Source organism: Panthera pardus, unplaced genomic scaffold (assembly GCF_024362965.1).
Source record: "Panthera pardus isolate Hobbes unplaced genomic scaffold, ASM2436296v1 HiC_scaffold_16, whole genome shotgun sequence".
NCBI classification, from domain to species: Eukaryota; Metazoa; Chordata; class Mammalia; order Carnivora; family Felidae; genus Panthera; species Panthera pardus.
In genome coordinates this window covers 2,690,946-2,713,828 of record NW_026526721.1, presented here as the reverse complement: position 1 = coordinate 2,713,828, position 22,883 = coordinate 2,690,946, and the positions used below count along the sequence as shown (strand labels likewise).

Genomic DNA, 22,883 nt, shown 5'->3' with positions numbered 1-22,883 from the left:
CAGGCAGCGTTATCCGAAAGGGGATCAGGATTACCTGTAAATGTATCGCAAGCTGCAGGGCAACCACCGAAAAAGGTAAAAGAGAAGTAACCTGAGATGCTAAGAAAGGAGAGGAAATGGAACCATATCACCTGCTCAGTTAAAACCATGAAAGGCAGAAAGAGAGTGGAGGACAAAAACAGGACAAAGACCAAGGGCGACAGAGAAACAAGGATGGCAGGCAGTCACCCAACTCCACCAGTTACCTCTGTGAATGTCCAGGGTCCAAGTGCACCAACAGAAAGACAGAGATCGTCAGAGTGGATCAAAAGACACAGCTCCACCATCGATAGTCTACAAGAAATCTACTTTAAACATAAAAATAAATATAGATTAAAAATAAATGGATGGAGGAAAATATACCATGTTAACACTAATCAAAAGAAAGCAGGAGCAGCTCAATTAATTTCAGAAAAAGCAGACTTCAAAGCAAGGAAAATTATCAGTGATAAAAAAGGGTATTGCACAGGGGCACCTGGGTGGCTCAGTCAATTGAGCGTCCAACTCTGGATTTCAGCTCAAGCCATGACCTCAAAGTTCGTAAGATTGAGCCCCGCATCAGGTTCTGCACTGACAGTGTGGAGCCTGTTTGAGATTCTTGTTCTCCCTCTCTCTCTCTGCCCCTCCCCTGCTTATGCCCTGCCTCTCAAAACTAAATAAATAAACTTAAAAAAAAGAAGGGTATTACATAACAATAAAGGGGTCAATTCTCCAAAGAGACATAACAATTGTTAACATATATGCACCTAACAACAGAGTGTCAAACTAAGTGAGGCAAAAGATGATAGAACTACAAAGAGAAAAAGATGAATCCACCTTACAGCTGGAGACTTTGACATCACTGCAACCACAATGGAATGCAACTAGAAATTAGTAACAGAAAAATAACTGGAAAATCCCTAAATACTTGGAGATTAAAGAACACACTTCTAAATAACACGAATTAAAGAAGTCTCAAGAAAAATTTAAAAATATTTTGGGGCACCTGGGTGGCTCAGTCGGCTAAGCGTCTGACTTCAGCTAGACTTCATGATTTCATGCTCTGTGGGTTTGAGCCCTGCCTCGGGCTCAGTGCTGACTGCTCAGAGCGTGGAGCCTGCTTCAGATTCTGTGTGTCTCTATCTCTCTGCCCCTCCCCTGCTCATGCTTTCTCTCTGTCTCTCTCTCTCAAAAATAAACATTAAAGGGGCATCTGGGTGGCTCAGTCAGTTAAGCGTCCGACTTCGGCTCAGGTCATGATCTCACAGTTTGAGGGTTTGGGCCCCGCGTTGGGCTCTGTGCTGACAGCTCAGAGCCTGGAGCCTGCTTCCGATTCTGTGTCTCCCTCTCTCTCTGCCCCTCTCCCCCCATGCTCTCGCTCTCTCTCTCTGTTTCAAAAAACAAAAAATAAAGATTAAAAAAGAAAAAGATTATCAATGAAACTTAATATAGGAAACCAGCAGAGAAAAATCAATAAAACCAAAACTGTTTCTTTGAAAAGAACAATAAAATTGACAGAGAATACATATTACTAATATCAGAAATAAAAAGAGACATTACTACAGATCCCATGGAAATTGAAAGGATAATAACCTAATACTATGAACAACTCTATGCCCACAAATTTGATAACCTAGATAATATGAATCAATTCCTTACAAGACACAATCTGCCAAAACTCATACAAGAAGAAACAGATGATCTGTATAGGCCCTTATCTATTAAGAAATTGAGAAAATAATAACTTTCCAAAACAGAAAGCACCAGGCCCAGATGGGTTCACTGGTTAATTCTACCAAATGTTTAAGGAAGAAATTATACCAATTTTCTACAATCTCTTTCAGAGGAGAGAAGCAGAGAGAATATTTCCTAACTCATTCTTTGAGAACAGCATTACCCAAACACCAAAACCACACAAAGACATTGTAAGAAAACTACAGACCAATACCTCTCATGAACATAGATGGAAAAACCCTCAACAAAATATTAGCAAACTGAAATAAAAAAAGTATAAATAGAATTTACATCACGACCAAGTGAGATTTAACCTAGGTATCCAAGGCTGGTTCAATATTCAAAAATCAATTACTATAATCCATCATATCAACAGACTAAAAAAAAAAAAAAATCACAAAATCATACCAATAGATGCAGAACAAGCATTTGACAAAATCCAACATCCATCCATGAAAAAAGTCTCTTGGTAAACTAGGAATAGTTTATTTGACGATAAACAGTATTTACAAAAAACCTATAGCTAACATACTTAATGGTAAGAAACTCAAATGTTTTCCACTAAGATCAGGTACAAGGTCAGGATGTCCCCTCTCACCACTCTTTTTCAACATCATGCTGCAAGTCCCTATTAATGCAGGAAGTTAAGAAAATATAGTAAAAGATATACAGATTGGGAAGAAAGAAATAAAACTGTCTTTGTTCACAGGTAACATAATCATCTATGTAGAAAATCTGGAAGAATCAACCAAAAAAGCCTCCCAGAACTAATAAGATTATAGCAAGGTTTTGGATACCAGGTTGACATACAAAAGTCAGCTGCTTTCCTATATACCAACAATGTACAAGTAGAATTTGAAATAAAAAATGCGATATCATTCACATTTAGCACCCCCACAAATTAAATACTCAGGTATATATCTAACAAGATATATACAAGATATATATGTAGAAAATGACAAAACTCTGATGAATTAAATCAAAGAACTAAATAAATGGAGGAAAGAAAGAAAAGAGAGAGAAGGAGAAGAAGGAAGGAAGGAAGACATATAGACAGAGATATTCCGTGTTCATGGATAGGAAGATTCAATGTGAAGATGTCAGTTCTTCCCAACTTGATCTTTAGATTCACCACAATCCCAATCAAAATTCCAGCAGGTTGTTTTGTGGGTATCACTAAACTGACTCTAAGTTTATATAGAGTGGCAAAAGACCCAGAATAGCCTACATAATACTGAATAACAACAAAGTTGTAGGACTAACATCACCTGACTTCAGGACTCACTACAAAGCTACAGTGATCAAGATGATGTGATACTGGAAAAAGAACAGACAAATAGATCAAAGGAACAGAATAAAGAGCTCAGTAATAGATCCACACAAACATAGTTCACTGATCTTCAACAAAGGAGCAAAGGCAACACAATGGAGCAAAGACAGTCTCTTCAACAAGTGGTACTAGAACAAGTGGACATCCACATGCAAAAAAATAAATCTAGACATGGACATTACACCCTTCCCAAAAATTACCTCAAAGTGAATCACAGGCCTAATTGTAAAATAAAATACTATACGGCTCCCAGGGTGTAACACAGGAGAACACCTATGACCCATACATGGTGATGCCTTATGTAGACACAACACCAGAGGTCCAGTAAAACAAATACTTGATGAGCTAGACTGCATTAAAATTAAGAGCTTCTGCTCTGTGAAAGACCATGTCAAGAGATTAAGAAGACAAGCCACAGACTGAGAGAAAATACTTGCAAATGACACAGCTGATAGAAGAATATTATCCAAAATATACAAAGAACTCTCAAAAAACTCAAAGCCATGAAAAGATATGAAAGAACCTTAAAAGATTATTACTAAGTAAAAGAAGCCAGTCTGAGAAGGCTTTCAACTGTATGACACTGTGGAAAAGACAAAACCATGGAGACAATACATAGATCAAGAACTGTCAGGGGCTGGGGCAGGTAAGAAATGAACAGGTAGAACACAGAAGATTTCTAGGGCAGTGAAAATACTCTGTATACTGTTAATGAACATATGCCATAATACATTAGCCCCAATCCACGGAATGTGCAACACTAAGAGTAAACTTAGGTAAATTATGGTCTTTGGGTGACTATGTTGTGTCAGTGCAGGTTCACTGCTGGCAAAAACAAAAACAAAAACAAAAACAAAAAAAACATTCTCGTGAATGATACTGATAGTGGAAAAGGCTATGTATGTGTTGGGACACAGTATATGGAAAATCTCTGTATTTTCCAGTAAATTTTGCTGTGAAACTAAAACTGCTCTAAAAGATTTAAATCTTTTAAAAAAAATCCCCTTCTCTGGGTCTAAGGCACCCAAGCTGCTGAAAATGAGTAGCCTTTAGCCACAGAAGCAGAAAGGAAAGCAAACTTTCCAGGATAGAGGCAAGTTACAGTCAAGACAAGGAGAGGCCAAAAAGAAAAGTTTACTTACAGTACAAAAAAGGTCCTCAAGGTCACGAGTTAGCAGTGAAGAAAAGCATGAACAAATGGCACGCAAATCAGAAGACAGCCAAAAATGATAACGTGAGGAGACCCACAAGAGGCTGGTGCAGGCTGAGATCCCAAGCAGGTCTGAGGCGAACAGTCTACCTACTTTTGCTCCAGGCTTTGCTCTCTGTCAGGTGAAAAACTGCCAAGCAGTCAAGCAAACATCTCTGAACACAAGTCTGCCCATCTCCCAGTGCAGGACAGGGGCTGCCTAACATGCAAAGGCCCAGAGCTTCACGTACTGGAACCAGAGAGACTAGAAGACACACAGACCCTGTACAAAGCCTTGCCTCAGAAGTGCAGGAGGGGGCTAACTGGCCCCCAAACACTGACCTTGTACGGACCACAGAGGCACGAGAGACAACGGTGTAGTATCCAGAACACAAAAAAACAGCAAGTCGTTATGAAAAATACAACCCAACAGAAAACAGACAAGAGACATGAACAGGTAATTCCCAGGAAAAACAATGTTACGAAAAAGTGAAAAGAGGTTCAACCTTACCAGTAATATACACCTAAAGACAGGCAGACGGATGTAGATAATACAAATATCCTTGATTAGAAAATAATAAACAGTGAAGTGCTGAGGAAGGTGTGGGAGACACAGAACTCTGATGCCCTGTGGGTGGAAGTGTGTACTTTGGTGACCCATGTGGCAGCGTCTTATCAAACTAAAAATGTGCACGTCTTACTTCTCAAACATTGCATTTTTGGGAAAACTCCTAGAGAAAGAAAGCCTCACACAGGTTAGCAAGGAGATATTTGCCAAAGATGTTCACTACACTATTACATTTGCAGAGTAAAACCTGAAAATAACCTAATATCCATCAATCTGGGATAAGATAATCCAAATGTTACATCTTTTTGGTGCAAGATATTTCAAAGGAATTAACTACGGGCACAGACAACTCGCAAAAATATGCACAAAACTATACAAGTTATATGTTATGTTGTATTATATGTATCACTCGCGGACATGTATTTGTTAGTATAAAATACTGGAGCAGACTCAAGAATCTGGTTCCAGATAAGATGGGGGTGAACATGCCCCACCCTCTTGGTTCCACTGAATGCAGCTATGAATTCTGAACAGAATACACGGAGCAGCGATGTGAAGCCCCTGAAAAGGAAACAGCAGCAGACAGAACGGGCACAAGTCCAGAGTTAGAAGAACCACCAAACACGCAGCGAGTTCACCACTCAGCTCCCAAGCCCAGGCGTGGCAGTGACTCGCGTAGGAACGCGCACCGGAAGACCTCTTGTCGGGCTCGAGCAGTAGGAAGGGGCTCTGCCGGCAGCGGGGCCTCCCAATAACTCCCACTGTGTGGGCAGGAAATCTTCCTCACCGCCGGAAGGAACTGTGACCCTCTGAACCCCTGCTGCCGGGCACAGCTGCAGAAGCACAGGACGCAGGGCACGCGGAACGCCGGCACTCCAGGCGAAGGGCTGGAAGGGGAGCCCTGGGTAACCAACAAGTACCAAGCACACCGCGGAGAGTTCAAGAGCTCAGGCGAGCGACCCCGCAAGGTGGTTCGTAAGCCCCGGCCTCACGCCAAGCTAGGCATGTGTGAATCTAATCAGAAAGAGCGTACCCCAGCCTGAGAACTAAATTGCCAGCGATCACCAGGGTTTTAGGCTGACGCGGGTGGTACACGGGAGGGGCAGACCCAGCTGTCCTGCGAAGGCTTTCTGAAACTGCAAAGGGCGCTGAAAACACAATACAGAGGAGGCAGGTGAGAACCTGTCCCTTGGACCCAACCAGGCTGTCTGCTCCAACAAAAACATCCACATTTTCCACAGTTTAAAAAAGACCAAGGGTCTCAAAATATAATATTCAAATATCCACAGTACAACCCAAAATTACTCAGCACACAAAAAAATAGGAAAAATCCCAACTCACATGGGAAAAGATAACCAAGAGACACCACGCCAAGATGACAGAGACAACGAAATGTTCCAAGGAGGAAAGCCACCGCTCAGAATGAACAGTGTAGGAGGCAGAACCCTAAAATGGCCCAAGACCTCCTGCCCTGACCCCCAGGCTGAACACATAACACCCCGGTCACGTTCAGTTACACGGCGGAGAGTCTCGGCACACCTACCTGAGGTTACTAATCGGGTGCCTCTGGCTTATCAAAAGGGAGTTTATCCAGTTATGCCTAAGCTACACCCCCGAGCCCATCCACGTACAGCATCTTCTCTGGCTGGCAGCGGAAGAGGAAGTCTGAGAGCTTCCAGGTTAAGGACTCAGTGAGCCACCGGACCCTGAAGACGGGTGCCTCACAGGATCAGAAACTCCGTCAGCCCAGGAAGCTGAGACAGCCCCACAGGCCAGTCAGTGAGGAAACGAGGACCTGAGTCCTATAAGTGCAGGGAGCTGGATTCGCCAGCATCCTGAACGTGCCCCAGGTGGGCCCTCTGGAGCCTCCGGAAAAGAGCCCGGCCTGGACGACACCTCGGCTTTGGCCATGTGAGGCCCCGCTCAGAGAGCCCAGGTGAGCTCTCTCGGACTCCTGACCCGCAGGACTGTGAAGCAGGTGCCGTTTGAGCCACGAAGTTTGTTACCCAGTAGAAAACAAAGGCAGATTTTGGCACCTGGAGGTAGGACACTGCTGTAACAATCTCCTATTTAAGTTCACTTTGAGGTAATTAAGATGACCTTAAAGTGTCACATGATAGCATTTGGGACTCACCGATTGCTCTAAGGTGAGAACGAGAACACTCCTTTTGTTTATTATTTTTCTAAAATAGTACTGAACAAAGAGTGCATCCCTTAATTCTCCGGGCAACGTGTTTCTTCTATTTTTTTAGAATTATTGCCAAAGTAACTGTGTTTACTTGAAAAAGAAGCCCCATCGGCAAATTCTAAGTAATAGGTAAATAAACATGAGCTTTTTAACATCATCCACCATACACTTTGAGTTTCGTGCACTGTCCTGGCTTCAAGTCTCCCAGAAGCTGCAGAAAGGTGTCCAACAGCACCCGACTTGAATTAACCAAGAATTCTCGACCACATGCTATGGCAGCAACATCTGCAACAGAAAGATAAAAAAAAAAGCATCAAAATCGCTGTTACTTCAGAGTCCGGAAAAGTCTGCCCAAGATGGGATGCAGAGACCAGAGAGCACACAGGGAAGCCCTGGGACCACCTGCAGAGAGAAAGAGAAAGACACCGGGTGAGCCCCCAGCTGTCCCAGCCTCCGGAGGCAAGCGGAGCCGCCTCAGCTGAGGCCCCGCACAGCGCAGAGTGGCACCTCACCCTCCAGGCCCGAAGCAAGAGAAGCGACTGTCCTTGTTTGAAGACCTGAAGTTTCAGGTGCTTTGGTACAAGCGATGGAGAACAGGACATCGCTAAGGTACCACTGAAGAAAAAGCTACAGAGCAGAAAACACACCTCGGTGGGCAACAGCACCCAACGAAACACAGCAAATTCACTGGTAAATAAAGTCCCAGACCACGTGTCCGGTATCGTGAGAGCAAACGCCGAGCCTGTACTTCACTGACTTACCAGTAACTACAGAGCAAACTACAAGGTAAATAAACGTGAGTAAATGCCTACAAATGGCTCCAGGATTAGTCCATCTGTCCGGGAACGCTCGGGAGTCAGCTCTAAGACTACACCAAAAAGGGTTGCTCTATTGTAGTTTTTGCAGAAAACTGCTAAAATGTACCCATTTTTTTCTCAGTTTATTTTCCTTTAAAATTATTTGTAGAGGGGCAGGCGGATAGGTGGCTCAGTCGGGTAAGCGTCCGACTTCGGCTCAGGTCACGATCTCACACTTTGTGAGTTCAGGCCCCGTGTGGGGCTCTGTGCTGGCAGCTCAGAGCCTGGAGCCTGCTTCAGATTGTGTCTCCCTCTCTCTGTGCCCCTCCCCAGCTCACACTCCGTCTCTCTCTCTCTCTCTCTCTCTTACTCAAAATAAATAAACATTAACAACATTTTTTAGATATTTATAGATATTTCTGTTACCATAATAATCATATAATTTTAATAATAAAAAATAATCTTTAAATATATATATTTTAAAGTTTTTTTTTTACATTATTTTATTTTTTAGAGACAGAGAGAGACAGAGCACAAGTGGGGGAGGGGCAGAGAGAGAGGGAGACACAGAATCTGAAACAGGCTCCAGGCTCTGAGCTGTCATCACAGAGCCCGACATGGGGCTCGAACTCACAAACCATAAGTCATGACCTGAGCTGAAGTCGGATGCTCAACCGACTGAACCACCCAGGCGTCCCAATATATATAAACATTTAAAAGTTTATTTATTTTGAGAGAGAGAGCAGAGGAGGGGCAGAGAGGAGAGAGAGAATCCTAAGCAGGCTCCATGCTGTCAGCACAGAGCCTGACGTGGGGCTTGAACCCATGAACCGAGAGTTTGTGACCTGAGCTAAAATCAAGTGTTGGAAGCTTAACCGACTGAGCCACCCAGGTGCCCCTCTCATTGTGGTTTTGATTTGCACTTCCCTGATGGCTAATGATGTTGAACATCCCTTCATGTGTTTATTGGCCATTTGTATGTTTACTTTGGAGAAATGTTTATTCAAGACTTTGGCCCATTTTGAACTGATTTATCTTTTATTACTATCTTTGAAGCTTTCGACCAACGTGTAAGCGAAGTAGAAGGCACGCTTTCTCTTTGTGAGTTCCCAGGTAAGCAACTCCAGGCAGGAAAAAACAAAGCCAAGTTGAGTTTGTAAGTTGGGCAACAGGCTGCTTTACCTGCTGGCCAACTGCCCCAGCCCACACACTAAGCAGTAATTCAGGCAGTTCTCACAACCCAACAGAATGACAAATCATATTCATCACAGACCTCTGGGTCCCCTGAAAACAGCAGAGAACCCAATCAAGTCGGCAAACGCCTTTGGTTTAAAAAGAGACTTTAAAACAGCTTTAAAAGAGCAACGCGAGCCCCCTCCACCCCAAGGTGCGATGTTGGAAGCACGCAGTGCCGTCCTGGAAAAGGGCTGGGCTCGGTCAGGACCACCCCAGACACCACCCGAGTCTCAATATCCACCTCAAAGAAGTATCACCGATTTGGCAGGAATCACGAAGAGCATGTCTACACAGGATCTGCCTCATTAGGACTTCAGTAGATGAAGGATGATGTCATGAGGAAAATAAGACTTCCTCTCTCTTTAATAGCAGAGAATTACCCTAAGAGTGGCATAGGATACAGCAGAGAGGACAGAGCAACGTAACAGAGAAGATTGTAAAGAACAAAACAGTCATGGCAACACATCTCTTTCACTGACTTCAGAACTGTGACACTCACCAGTATGTATCACTTCCCGCTGTACTGAGATATGACTTATTACATTATTTAGTCATTTGGCTTTATCCCTTATAGTTTTATCATGTATTTGTATCATAAGAATAACTATAATCTTTGGGAAGCAACTTAGGTTTCGTACCAAAACAACAGCAAGAGCCTCACTTACGCTTAGCTTAAGGCTTCTACTTTAGCTGGACATTAGCAAAATCACCAGATCTCCAAATAACAAGTAGCTAAACTTAAAAGTTTTGTTTTGACTTCTTTCCATGCGCAGAACTGAACGGAACACACAGACTCATCTTGTTTCCTGGATCCGTCACCTTCCTCACCGGTGGGTGCTTATCAGAATCACCTGGGTACTGGTACTGGCCCGGCCCCACTGAATCAGACCCTCCAGGGTCAGGACCACAGGGCATCTGGAAAGTTCCTGGAGATGCTCCTGCACACACACCCCTGGCTGTAATCACCACTCCAGGCACACCTCTGACAGTTCACTGCATCTAAAAAGAATTACTTACTTGTTACGATCCCAGCCAAAGCAAACACAAACTGATTTTCATCAGAATCGAGCTCCTTGACATCCCCGTCCAGTGACTTCACAAAACTCTCCACTGTTTGACCAGTGATGTTGAAAAACTTCAAAGCTTTATCCTGAAAGTTTGGAAATGAAAAGTATCACACTTTTGCACCAATGCCAGTACAAAATACAAGAGTGCAAGGGCGCAGAAGAAAAGCTTGTTTTCATTATCGGAAGCAGTGGTTAGAAGTCTGCTCCTTCATGACAACTTCCCACTGAAAAGACCAGAAACAGGACGTTTGGAAAACTGTAGAAAAATTACCCTCGCAGACAGAAAGTAAAACAAAATCCATGTGAGGGAAGAGCTCAAATTTGTGCAGCAGTGGAAGCATCAGAGTGGGCTCACCCAGCACGCACCAGGAAGAGCTAGAAAAATACAGTGTTTGTTCTAGGCATGAAACCATAGGTTGCAACCTTTGGAGAATGGATTTTCAAATACAATCGCAACAGAAACTTCAACTTGTCAAGAGATGAAGGCAGTGAGCAGGCTTGTCTGGCAGTTTAATGAATCTGCGTTACTTGGCAAAAGTATCTCCCAGTTTGCAGAACCTCTGAAGCATTTCCTGGGGGGGGGGGGGGGGGCTGGGGCTCTAAGGAATAGCTGAGAAGCCAACGTGCTTGCAGATGGCGCGAGGCTGCTTCGTGGACTGATACAAGTGTTCTCAGACTGGGCTGTGCTGATGATCACACAACTCTGGAAATGAGCTAAAACCACTGAATTGTACACTCACAAATGGGTGAATTATATGGTACGTAAGTTACATCTCAATAAATGTGAAAATACAGGGGCGCCTGGGTGGCGCAGTCGGTTAAGCGTCCGACTTCAGCCAGGTCACGATCTCGCGGTCCGTGAGTTTGAGCCCCGCATCAGGCTCTGGGCTGATGGCTCGGAGCCTGGAGCCTGTTTCTGATTCTGTGTCTCCCTCTCTCTCTGCCCCTCCCCCGTTCATGCTCTGTCTCTCTCTGTCCCAAAAATAAATAAAAAACGTTGAAAAAAAAAATTTAAAAAAATAAATAAATAAATAAATAAATAGATGTGAAAATACAACCAATCTCTCCACCTAAAGTCACACGTGTTTACTTCTCTAAGTCATAAGTAATTCATTGCAGGTCTCCCGCCAGACATCCCTGACTTGTACTTCCGTTCACGACCACACCACTCTCCTCGAGGGCAGCCACAGCCTCCTTGGTCCCTCTGGTCCTCTGGCACCACGCCTGCCTCAGGCACCGAACCCCCCACCCCCCTCCTCCCCCCCCCCCCCCCCCCCCCGCCAACCCTGGCCCCTTCCCCATACCAGGTGCTGCCCAAGCCACCACAGGGCCCTCTGGGCTGGTATTCCTGGCCCACCTCCACGCCCACAGCCCGCCTCCCATCTACCCTCGCTCACGGTCAGGATAGTCTTCCCAGAGTCTCCTGCCCCACCACTCTTTTACTCAAAACCCTCAGGGAATCCAGTCTTACCACCCACCAGATAAAATCTATGACCTGGCATTTGAGGGCTTCCAAAATCTCACCCTACTTCTGGGGCTTCATCTCACCACGACTTTACCACGCTGCCCCTCCACTGTGTGTCAACTGACCCACACACAGGCCCTAAAACAAATCTCAGACTTCTCACCCCAGGCTTCTGATTAGGCTATTTCTCTCTCCTCCTGAGATACCCTCCCCATTTTCTGCCACTGCCACCTATGCAAGTTAATCAAAGCCCACTTCAAATCTCTTTTCCTCTGGGAAGTCTCTCGGGGGATGTGTGTGTGTGTGTGTGTGTGTGTGTGTGTGTGTACTATTAACATAGGTATGTTAAAAAAACATACCACTTTGAACAAATTAATTCTTATGTTACCCACGGCGTAACGTATATAAAAGCACTTTAAACTTTGTTAAAGGCAAGGCACCTGGGTGGCTCGGTCGGTTAAATGTCCGACTTCGACTCAGGTCGTGATCTCACAGTTCATGAGTTCAAGCCTCGTGTCAGGCCCCGTGCTGACGGCTCGGAGCCTGGAGCCTGGAGCCTGCTTTGGATTCTGTGTGTGTCTCTCTCTGCCCCTCCACTGCTCACACACTCTCTCTCTCTCAAAAATAAACAAACATTGAGACAAAAATAAAAAAATAAAAACCTTGTCAAACGCGTATAGATGCCAAGTAACAATACTGGAGTGGCACTGTCTCCGAGAGCACTATACAGACTGTGGGAGATGAGGGACCTTATCCCACTGACCTGACACACCGCCTAGAGCAGCTTATGCTGGACTCTGCACAGCGGGTGTGCCGACGCCTGATGCGTGAACAAAAGACGTGGATGTCACCCATAGGTGCCTCAGCAGGCACACTGTACCCTCGGTATCCCATAAACCCAGATCCACGATACGTAGGGAGCTGAGGGGCCATGCTTACTCCTCCCAGGATGGCCTTGACGACGTCCTCGCTGCTGGAGACACCCCACAAAAGCGTGCAGGCTGCCGCCCCCATCTCTGTACAATACTCTGCCTGTTGCAGGAGTTGCTGCTTTGCTTCATGCAGCTGCTGTCGGAGAGCGAGTTTCTCCTAAAATCAAAGCAAAATCAGCAAAATAAATACCACTCACCCTTGAGATATCTCTATTGTGTTTCTCATTCAAAGGTTGAGAACAATGCATACGGAGTTATAGGAAACAGTTGGCAAATGAAAACTGGTCCTTAGCTACAACCCATATTTTTTTTAACTTTAGAGGAAAAATTGAAAAATAACACTCTGGAAAAAGAACATACTGCTGTATTAGAGTTTATAAATACCGCCAAGGGGCACCTGGGTGGCTCAGTCGGTTAAGTGTCCGACTTCCGCTCAGGTCATGATCTCACGGTTCGTGGGTTCAAGCCCCGCGTCAGGCTCTGTGCTGACAGCTCAGAGCCTGGAGCCTACTTTGGATTCCGTGTCTCCCTCTCTCTCTGCCCATCTCCCACTCCCACTCTCTCTCAAAAAAATAAATGAACATTTAAATTAAAAAAAAAAAAACATAAATACTGCCAAGACTCAACTTCAAGTAAAATGAAACATAAGGAGCCTCAGGCCCCCAGTGGCCACACCCAGAATCAATGGCGCCTGGGACACCTCAATGAAGTAACCACGAACACAGCAGTCCGCAGAGCAACATTTGTAGTAGAAGAGCCAGTCACCTCCAGATGGCTCACCCCACTGGGAACACACCACCTGGCACAGCCAAGCCCAGCTGGGACAGATGTGACAGAGGCAGGGAGAAGTGCAAAGGAGGGCCTCCCAGGCAAGCCGTGTACAGCAAGATGAGCACCAGTGGGACACCGAGACGGAGGCCACCGGCGGCTTCTGAAGAACAGAGCTGGCAAGTTTCGGCCGGGCCGCTTAGCAATGAGCTATCGTCCTGATAGTCCCTCTAACCACGCAAACAGTCCTAAAGGTTCACTTCAGGTAGCTCTTGGGCAGGAAAGGGCTTCCTGACCCTCCCAACCACCACCGCTGGTTGCACTATTGGTGTTACCTGCAGTTCCCCCAAAAGGTGAGAGCATTTCCTTACTTGGTAAGAAATCAACTTAAGAAATACAGAAACCTGGTTGAATACATCTATACCAAAGCATGATTAGAACAACAACCCTCAAAGTTAAAGTATTTTAGATGTTTTAGGGGTTTCTTTTGGAGAGGTGAATGCAGGACAAATCAAGGGGAAAGAAAAGGAAGAAATGGGCCACAAATCAAACTTTGTTGACTTCATAATTTGGCCTAGGGTGGCCATTCACATCTACTAGGGATGATATATTTAGTATGCAGAGTTTCATATACATCAGCACATATATTCGCACTCACTTTAGGAGAAGGATGGTCACTGAACCTGTGACACATGCTAATGTTGCCTTAGGTGATTACAAACGCTCGCTGTACCCTAACAGGAGTCTGGACTCCTAGACTCATTCTTCAGGTGTCTATAGCTGAACCCACTCAAGTAGTGGGAATGCGTGCAAACCTACGTCAGGCATATGCTTTAGCAACTCTAGCCTCTCTCACAGTTGAAGCAGTCTGCGTCCCAATTAGTCTGGTTATGACAGTTCTTCAATAAGATCGCTCAGTAGCTGCTGAGAACGACCGGACAGGATGGTCTTCACTACGGTCACATTTGGTGGCTGCATGCAGACATGCCCCAACACAGGGCCGCACATACAGTACTGTATCAAAAGAAACTCAATGAAAGCAATTCCATTCACAGTAACATCATAAATAAATAAAAAAAAATACTTAGGAATAAACTTAAGAAAAGCAATTCAAGAGGTGCCTGGGTAGCTCAGTCAGTTAAGCATCTGCCTTCAGTCCAGGTCAGATCTCATGGTTCACCCACATCGGGCTCTCTGCTGTCTGTGCAGAGCTTGCTTCAGATCCTCTGTCCCTTTCTCTCTGTGTCCCTCCCCTACTTGTGCACTCTCTCACTTGTGCATGCTCGCTCTCTCTCTCTCTCTCTCAAAAATAAATAAAAACTTAAATAAAAAAAAAAGATGTTCAGCCAGCTCAAGCTACTCTACCCCACCTCAAGGCCAATTTCAAAATGACAAATTCAAAAAAGAAAATGAGAAGAGTGGGAAACAGAAAAAAGAAAAAAAATGCAGTTCAAGACCTGTACAAAACTGTAAAAACTGTAAAGCATTACTGAGAAAAAATAGAGAAGATCTAAATCAATGCAAAGATATACCATGTTCATGAGCTGGAAAAGTCAATACTGGTAAAATGGTAATCTACCCAAACTGACCTACAGAGTCAATGCAATTCCTATCAAAATTTCAGCAGGTTTGTTTGTACAAAATCATAATCTGATTCTGCAATGCGTATGGAAATGCAAAAAAAAAAAAAACTTATAAAAAGAAAAACAATGTTAAGGAGGAAATAACACTGCCTGATTTCAAAAACAAAACACAAAAACTTACTAGAAAGCTACAGAAATCAAACCAGTGTGGTACTGGCATAAGTACAGACATACAGATCAATGAAACATTAACATTTATGGCAACTGATTTTAACTCAAGTGTCAAGGCAATTCAATGGAAAAAGTAGTCTCTTTGACAAACGATCACAAAAACAACTAGAGAGATGGTCATATGCAAAGAAATAAAAATAACAGTAACTCAAAATGAATCACAGACCTAAATGTAAAATTTCTAGAAGAAAACCTCTGTGGCCTTGGGTTAGGCAAATATTTCTTAGATATGACAACAAAGTCATAATCCATTAAAAAATAGCAAATCTAACTTCATCAAAATTTAAAACTTTTACTCTTCAAAAGACACCATTAAGAAAGTAAAAACGCAAGCCATAGACTAAAAGAAATTATTTCTAAATTGTACAGGAAAAAAAAAGACTTATGAGTAGAAAATATAAAGAACTCTTGCAACACAAAATAAACAATCCGATTAAAAATAGTCAAAAGATTGTATACCTGAAACTCATGTAACATTGTAGGTCAAATATGTTTCAATGACAAATAAAACAATTTAAATAGAAGATGTGAATAGGTATTTAACCAAAAAAATACATAAATGAATAATAAACACATGAAAAGACGCTCAACATGAGGATAATGCAAATTAAAACCACAATGAGTCACCATTACACGCTCACCAACATGACTGTAATTCAAAGGACCAACAACACCAAGTGTTGACAAGAATACAGAAAAAGTAGGACCTTCACACATCGCTGGGTGGAATGCAGAATGGCACACTCACTTTGATAAACAGTTCGGCAGCTCCTCACCAAGTTGACCATATACTTACCACATGACCCGCAACTTTGCTCCTAGGTACCTGCCCAAAAAAGACTAAAGTATACGTCCACACAAACACTTGTACGTGAATGTTCACAGCGGTATTACTCACAAGAGTCACAAACTGGAAACAACTAAATGTCTACCGACTGGTGAACAGATAAAATATGGTACAATAAAAAGGACAATTGACACGTGCTAACATAAACGAACTTCCAAAGCATTACACCAGACATACAAGACTACATATTGTATGATTTCATTCCTATAAAATATTCAGAAAAGCCAAATCTATAGAGACAGAAAGCAGATCAGTGGTTGCCTAGGGCTGGAGCAAGGACTAACTACAAACAGATATGTGATGGAAATGTTGTAAAAATTGAACAAAATCCAGCACGCACACGTGATAAAAATTCTCAGCAAACTAGGAATAGAAGGGAATTTCAACTTGATAAAAAGCATCTACCAAACACTATAGCTAAAATCATACTTAACGTTTATGACAGGGAAGGCTACAAATGAATGGGGGCAGGCGGTACATGGGAATATCTCCCTATTTTCCAGTTTTGCTGTGAACACTGGAATATTGCTCAGCCATAAGAAAAGAGTGAAATCTTGCCATTTGCAGTGACATAGATGAAGCTAGAGAGTATATAGGACGTTAGGCAAAAGAAGTCAGAGAAAGACAAATACCATATGATCTCACTTATATGTGGAATTTAAGAAACGAATGAGCAAAGGAAAAGAAAAAGAGGCGAACCAAGAAACAGACTCTTAACTACAGAGAACAAACTGATGGTCACCAGAGGGGAGGTGGGGGGGGGGGGTGACACAGCTGATGGGGATCAAGGAGGGCACTTGTGATGAGCACCAGGCGATGTATGGAGGTGTCGAATCACTATATTGTACACCTGGAACTAATACTACACTGCATGTTAACTGGAATTGAAATAAAAACTTCAAAAAAAAGCTCTATTTTTTAAAAATCACAGTTAATGGTGAAAGACTGCTTTCCCCCCAAGATCAGGAACGAGGCAAGATTGTCCACTCTTGTCTCTCTTATTCAACATAGTGTCAGAAGTTCCCTACAGTGTAATAACACAAGAGAAACAAAAAGTACATAGAGCAGAAGGAAGAAACAGAACTGTCCCTGTTTGTAGATGACATGATTGTCTGAAAAAGAGAAAGAAAGAAAGAAAGAAAGAAAGAAAGAAAGAAAGAAAGAAAGAAAGAAAGAAAGAAAGAAAGAAAGAAAGAAAGAAAGAAAAAGAAAGAAAGAAGAAAAGAGAAAAGAAAAGAAAAGAAAAGAAAAGAAAAGAAAAGAAAAGAAAAGAAAAAAAAAAAAAAAGAAAGACAGACAAACTGGGGGCACCTGGATGGCTCAGCTGGTTAAGCATCCAACTTCAGCTCAGGTCAGGATCTCACGGCTCATGAGTTCGAGCCCCATATCAGGCTTCTCTGTCATCAGCACAGAGCCTGCTTCAGATCTCTGCCCCCCCTACACACACATGCACACATATGCACCCTCTCTCTCTCTCTCAAAAATAAATAAACATTAAAAAAAAAACTCAAGGAATTTTTTTTTTAACTCTTAGTTGGGGCCCCTGGGTGGCTCAGTCGGCTAAGCGCCCAACTCTTGATTTCGGCTCAGATCATGATCTCATGACTCATGGGACTGAGCCCCATGCACTGATGATGCAGAGCCTGCTTAGGATTCTCTCTCCTTCTCTCTCTGTCCCTCCCCTGCTTGTGTGTGAATTCTCTCTCTCTCTCTCTCTCTCTCTCAAAAGAAATAAACTTTTTTTAAATTAAAAAACAGGAGCACCTAAGGGGCTCAGCTGGTTGAGCATCCTGCTTCAGCTCAGGTCATGGTCCCATGGTTTGTGAGTTCGAGTCCCATGCTGGGCTGGCTGCTGTCAGCACAGAGCTGTCAACGCAGAGCCCACTTCAGATCCTCTGTCCACCCCCTCTCTGCCCTCCCCCACTCACGCTCTCTCGCTCTCAAAAATAAACATTAAAAATAATAATAAATTAAAAGTAAAAGTAAAAAGTAAATAAAACTTCTAGACTCATAAGTGACTTCAGCCAGGTCACAAGTTACAAGATCAGCACACACAAAGCAATGACATTTCTATACGTTAACAACAACAAAATGAAACCTAAAATTTAAAACACAACATCACTGGGGCACCTGGGTGGCTCAGTCAGTTAAGCGTCTGACTTCAGCTTAGGTCATAATCTCATGGTTTGTGAGCTCAAGCCCCACATCAGGCTCTGAGCCTGCTTCGAGCCCTCTGTCTCCCCCTCTCTCTGCCCCTCCCCCGTGTGTTCTCTCCCGAAATTTCCCTCTCTCTCAAAAACAAACATTTAAAAAAATAAATAAAAATTAAAAAAATACAACATCATTTAAAACTGTTCCACAGAAAATGAAAAGCACCCTGGCCGCTGGTCCCATACCTCCCGGGGCCAGTTTGCAGAGTGCTCTGAGTCAGAGCCACAGGCCCGGGCCTTGCCAAGACTCCCCGCTGTCTGCCCGGCTCAGCCCTGCAACACCGGGAGACCTGAGCAAGTGGCCTGGGACTCTGAGCCTGCAGGAAGCAGACAGGCAGCTGCAGAATCCCACTGAAGGTCAAATACGCTGGGGCAGAGGTCAATGAGGTGGACAAAGGGGGACGCCCACCCAGGTAAGGAACTGGCCCACCAGGATTGCACAGGAGGCCCCGATCCAGGCAAATGCCGCCCCTTGGTCATGACAGACCCAGACGCTCCCAGCAGGAAGGACCCCAAATACAGGGAATGGCACCATTTTCTGGTGGTCAACATGAAGGGCAATGACTGACATCGGCAGTGGCAGAGTCCTCTCCGATTACGTGGGATCTGGGCCTCCCGAGGCCTTCACCTTTACGTCTGGCTGGTTTATGAGCAGAATGGGCCAATGAAGTATGCCGAGCCCTTTCTCGGCAACCAATCTGGAGACCGCTGTGGGAAACTCGAAGTGGCATCTGCCTGCAAAAAGTGCAAGCTCAGGCCCCTGACGGCCAGCATGCGTTACCAGGCTGAATGGGATGGCTGTGCGCCCAGCTCTATGAGCAGCTGTCTGGGAAGCAGAGGGAAGCCAGGAGATGGAAGTGTCCTGGGGGTCCCCAGCAGTACTCTCAAGTTCAGTGACGCACGTAGATGTCCCCCCTTCCCCACTCCCATTCTCACAGACGAGACCTGAGCCATCACATAGTGGTTCAGGATGACTTTTCCTTCTGCCTACCCTTTATAATTCTACAGTGTCACACCCCGATTTATGTTTTGACCAAATCTGAACTCCATTCTGGGGGACATTTTGGTACTAGGATGGGATCATCAAATTGTTAACATAATAGCAACCCAGAACTTAACAAAAATTTCAGGTAAAAAGACCAGGTCTACAGTAATAGAGCAGAGCATCAAAGAATCTTTAAGGAAGGTTTAAAAAAAAAACAAAAAAACAAAAAACTGATTCACTGCCTCTGCCTTTGTGAGCCAGCCCAAGTCAGATATTGTGCATAATGGCATCTTCTAGGTCACATTTTCATGACAGCGTCTCTCACCAAGACAGCCAGAAGCTGGCATGTCCACTAACCCCCAGTGTGTTACATCTCAGACTGGTTACTAGGGGTCAGTGTCTCTGGTTCCTTTAAAGAGCAGTACTGGAAAAGGCAAGAGGGAGCGTCACTTTGCAGTTAAGAGACAGCCATCTAGATGAGCTGCATGCCGGGTGAGAGGTTGTCAGAAATCCCCTGTCTTCGCCCGTTAAATTGATCACTCTTTTCTGGTGTAAGAAAAGCCAATCTGGAGTTTTAGAACGTTCTACTAATTCAGCTATTCGCTTACAGTTAGATAAAAATTAAAACATTGGAATCAAGAAAGGAAAAAAGAGAAACGCTTAGGTAAAAATCTAACAAAACGTGTAGGATCTGTGTGCTGAAAGTTACAAACCACTGATGGAAGAAATTAAAGACAACCTAAGTAAATGGAAACACATGCTTTGTTTGCAGACTGCGAGATGCAACAGAGACAACAGTTCTCCCCAAGCTGATCTACAGAAATGACACAATTCTCATCTGAATCCCAGCAAAAATTTTTACAGAGACAGATGATCTTATGACAAAATGTATTTGGAAAAGCACAGGACCTGTCTAGACAATTTTGGAAAAGAAAAATTCGACGGGAAGAATCACTTTATCCAATGCTGAGGCTCACTATGTAGCCACAGTAATCAGACGGTGAGCTCTGATGGAAGAACAGATCGATGGGCCAGAGCAGAGAAGCCAGAACAGACCAGGCAAATACGCTAAGCGATCGCTGGCAGAGCTACAAGAGGAAAGATCACCTCTCCCACGAAGCATGGGAGCAGCTGGACCAAAAAAAAAAGAACCTCAGCCAAAGTTCATACCTTATACAAAACTTAACCCAAAATGTATTGTGAACGTAACTGTGAAATATAAAAATATAAAACCGTTAGGGGAAAAAAGTCCTTAGGACCAAGGGCTACAAGAAAAGTCCTTACAACACTAAGCGCATTGATCATGGAAGGGAAAACTAACAAACTGGACGCCACCCAGATTGAACCCTTTAGCTCCATAAAAGCCCCCATGAAGATGATGAAACAACATGCTCCACACTGGGAGAATCTATCTGCAGACCACGCATCCAGTAACAGACTTTTGTCTAGGACATATCAAGAACTCTTTAAACTCAACAGTAAAATATATATATACATACACACATATAAATATTAAAAAGATTTATATATAAAAAAAGACGTGAACAGGTACTTCACAGAAGAGGATATACAATGGCAAATAAGCGTGTTAGAAGATCTCAGCATTATCAGCCACTAGAGAAATGCAAATCAGAGCCACAACTCACCTACCAGAATGGCTACCATAAAACCAGTGATAATACTAAATGCCAATTAAGGTGTGGAAGAAATGAATCACTCACACATGGCTGGTGGGAATGTAAAATGGAACCACCACTCTGCACAACTTGGCAATTTCTCACAACAGTAAACATGCATTAGCACATAACCCAGTGACCGCACTCTTGAGCCATCTATCCCAGAGAAATGAACACATACAATCACACAAAAACCTATACACGGATGTTTATGGCACCTCTACTCCTAATAGCGAAAAACCGGAAACAACCCAACAACTCCTTCCATGAGAGAACAGTTAAGCGAAGTGTGATCTAGCCATACCATGGAATACTACACAGCAATAAAAAGGAACAGACTATTGATCCAAGCAACGATTTGGATGAATCTGAGCGGAAAAAGTCATTTTCATGACATTCCATTTTCATGACATTCTTGAAATAAAATGATAGAGATTGAATTTTTTTTTAATCTTCATTTATTTCTGAAAGCGAGAGGGACAGAACATAAGCAGGGGAGGTGTAGAGACAGAGAGGGAGACACAGAATCTGAAACAGGCCTCAGGCTCTGAGCTGTTGGCACACAGCCTGACGTGGGGCTCGAACTCACAAACCATGAGATCATGACCTGAGCCGAAGACCGACTGAGCCACCCAGGCGCCCTAAAATGATAGAGATTCATGTGTGACAAGTATGTGCAGGTGGTTGCCTGGAGCGAAGTACGGGGCACAGGGTGGGTGTGGCTGTAGCAGGGAAGCACGGAGAGATCTTTGTTTGGTATCTTCAACGTGCTGGTGACGGATACGCGAATGTACACATGTGTTGAAACGGCACAGAACTGAGCGTGTGTGCACACGTACACACACGCTTGAGGAGATACAAACGAACCCAGGTAAAGCCAGTGAACCCAGACAGCCTGTGTGGGTTGTACCAGTGTCAGTTTCCCGCCTTTGACCTTGTGCCGGAGTGATGCAAGACGCCACACGGGGGCAAACTGGGTGGAGGGTACAGGGACTCCCCTGGACTTGTTGTGCCTTCCTGCAAATCTGTGATTCTTTCTGAAACCTTTTAACCAAAACCAAACTGCACTGTAGCGAAAGCTGTAGGACTGCGTGCAGTTACTAAAAATGTTCCAGCTTCACTTTTACAGCAGATTAAGTCCATGTTATGCAAAACACGTCTCAATAAAGTTGCTTTTAAAAAAGGAACAATAATCAAACCCTGATATAGTTACCTGTTTAAAGTGAATACTCCTACCTAACAGAGTACCGAGCATAAAGCTTTCAGGATTCCTTCAAAATCCTCTGTAGTTCATTTCTGATTTTAACTGAAACATACTATCAGTTTTTCTTTACAAAGTTTCCTGAAATAATACAATGTTTGCAACAGCTTCCATTTGCTATCACAAAAGTAGCAACTCTTCGCTAACAAATCAAAAACACAGATAACAAAAAATGGGCAGTCACATGCAAGTCTGTTAACTGTGAAAGGAGCGCACACAAGAAAACACACAGAGAAAACGAAACCACAGGCGAGCGACCGAAATGCCCCTCAGCACAGGTGAACTCGCACCTCACGTAGGCCAAGTTCACACACGTGGGACAGCCAGGTCACACACTAAAAACCGGCAGACCCTCTGTGGGGAGCCTCGTCTGACCTCACAGGGACAGCACAGTCCTACGAAAAGCAAGTCAGATGTCCTCCGACAGCTCCGCCCACACCAGGAAAGCTGGGCTCTTTCTTCTCCAGAGTTCAAAGGTTGCCACTGCCAGGACGACTCTCCCGGCCGGCCAGCCGGGATGTGATGTGAATGCACATCAAGGCCCAGCCGGACTCCCGTTGACCGGATTCAACTACTGCTGAGGAAACAGCTCAACTGAGGCCGGGAACCAAGCTTCCCCTGTCCGGCAGCCATTCTCCGGGGCACGGGGGGGGAGGGGGGGGGCCGGGTCAGGAGCTGTCGCTCCCCCCTCACGCTTCTTTATGACTTTGAGTCCACGCTGTGTTTTTCTCATCTTTGCTTACATGTGGATCCAGTAACCGCTGTCTTTTCCTAATGACGTCTACCCATACTGTGGTT

At 44.1% G+C, this 22,883-nt stretch overlaps 1 protein-coding gene across 3 annotated transcripts in view; it reads right to left on the bottom strand.

Moving 5' to 3' along the window:
• The window catches only part of HSF2BP (heat shock transcription factor 2 binding protein), a 94,139-nt gene that overhangs the window by 54,506 nt on the left and 16,750 nt on the right, over nt 1-22,883 (bottom strand). For all 3 annotated transcript variants that reach the window (XM_019432624.2, XM_019432625.2, XM_019432626.2), the window contains exons 5-7: nt 12,532-12,681; nt 10,078-10,210; nt 7,195-7,312 (exon numbers count right to left, since the gene is read on the bottom strand). In XM_019432624.2, coding sequence (XP_019288169.1) covers nt 7,195-7,312; nt 10,078-10,210; nt 12,532-12,681 — 401 coding nt within the window. The remainder of the gene's footprint in view (nt 1-7,194; nt 7,313-10,077; nt 10,211-12,531; nt 12,682-22,883) is intronic.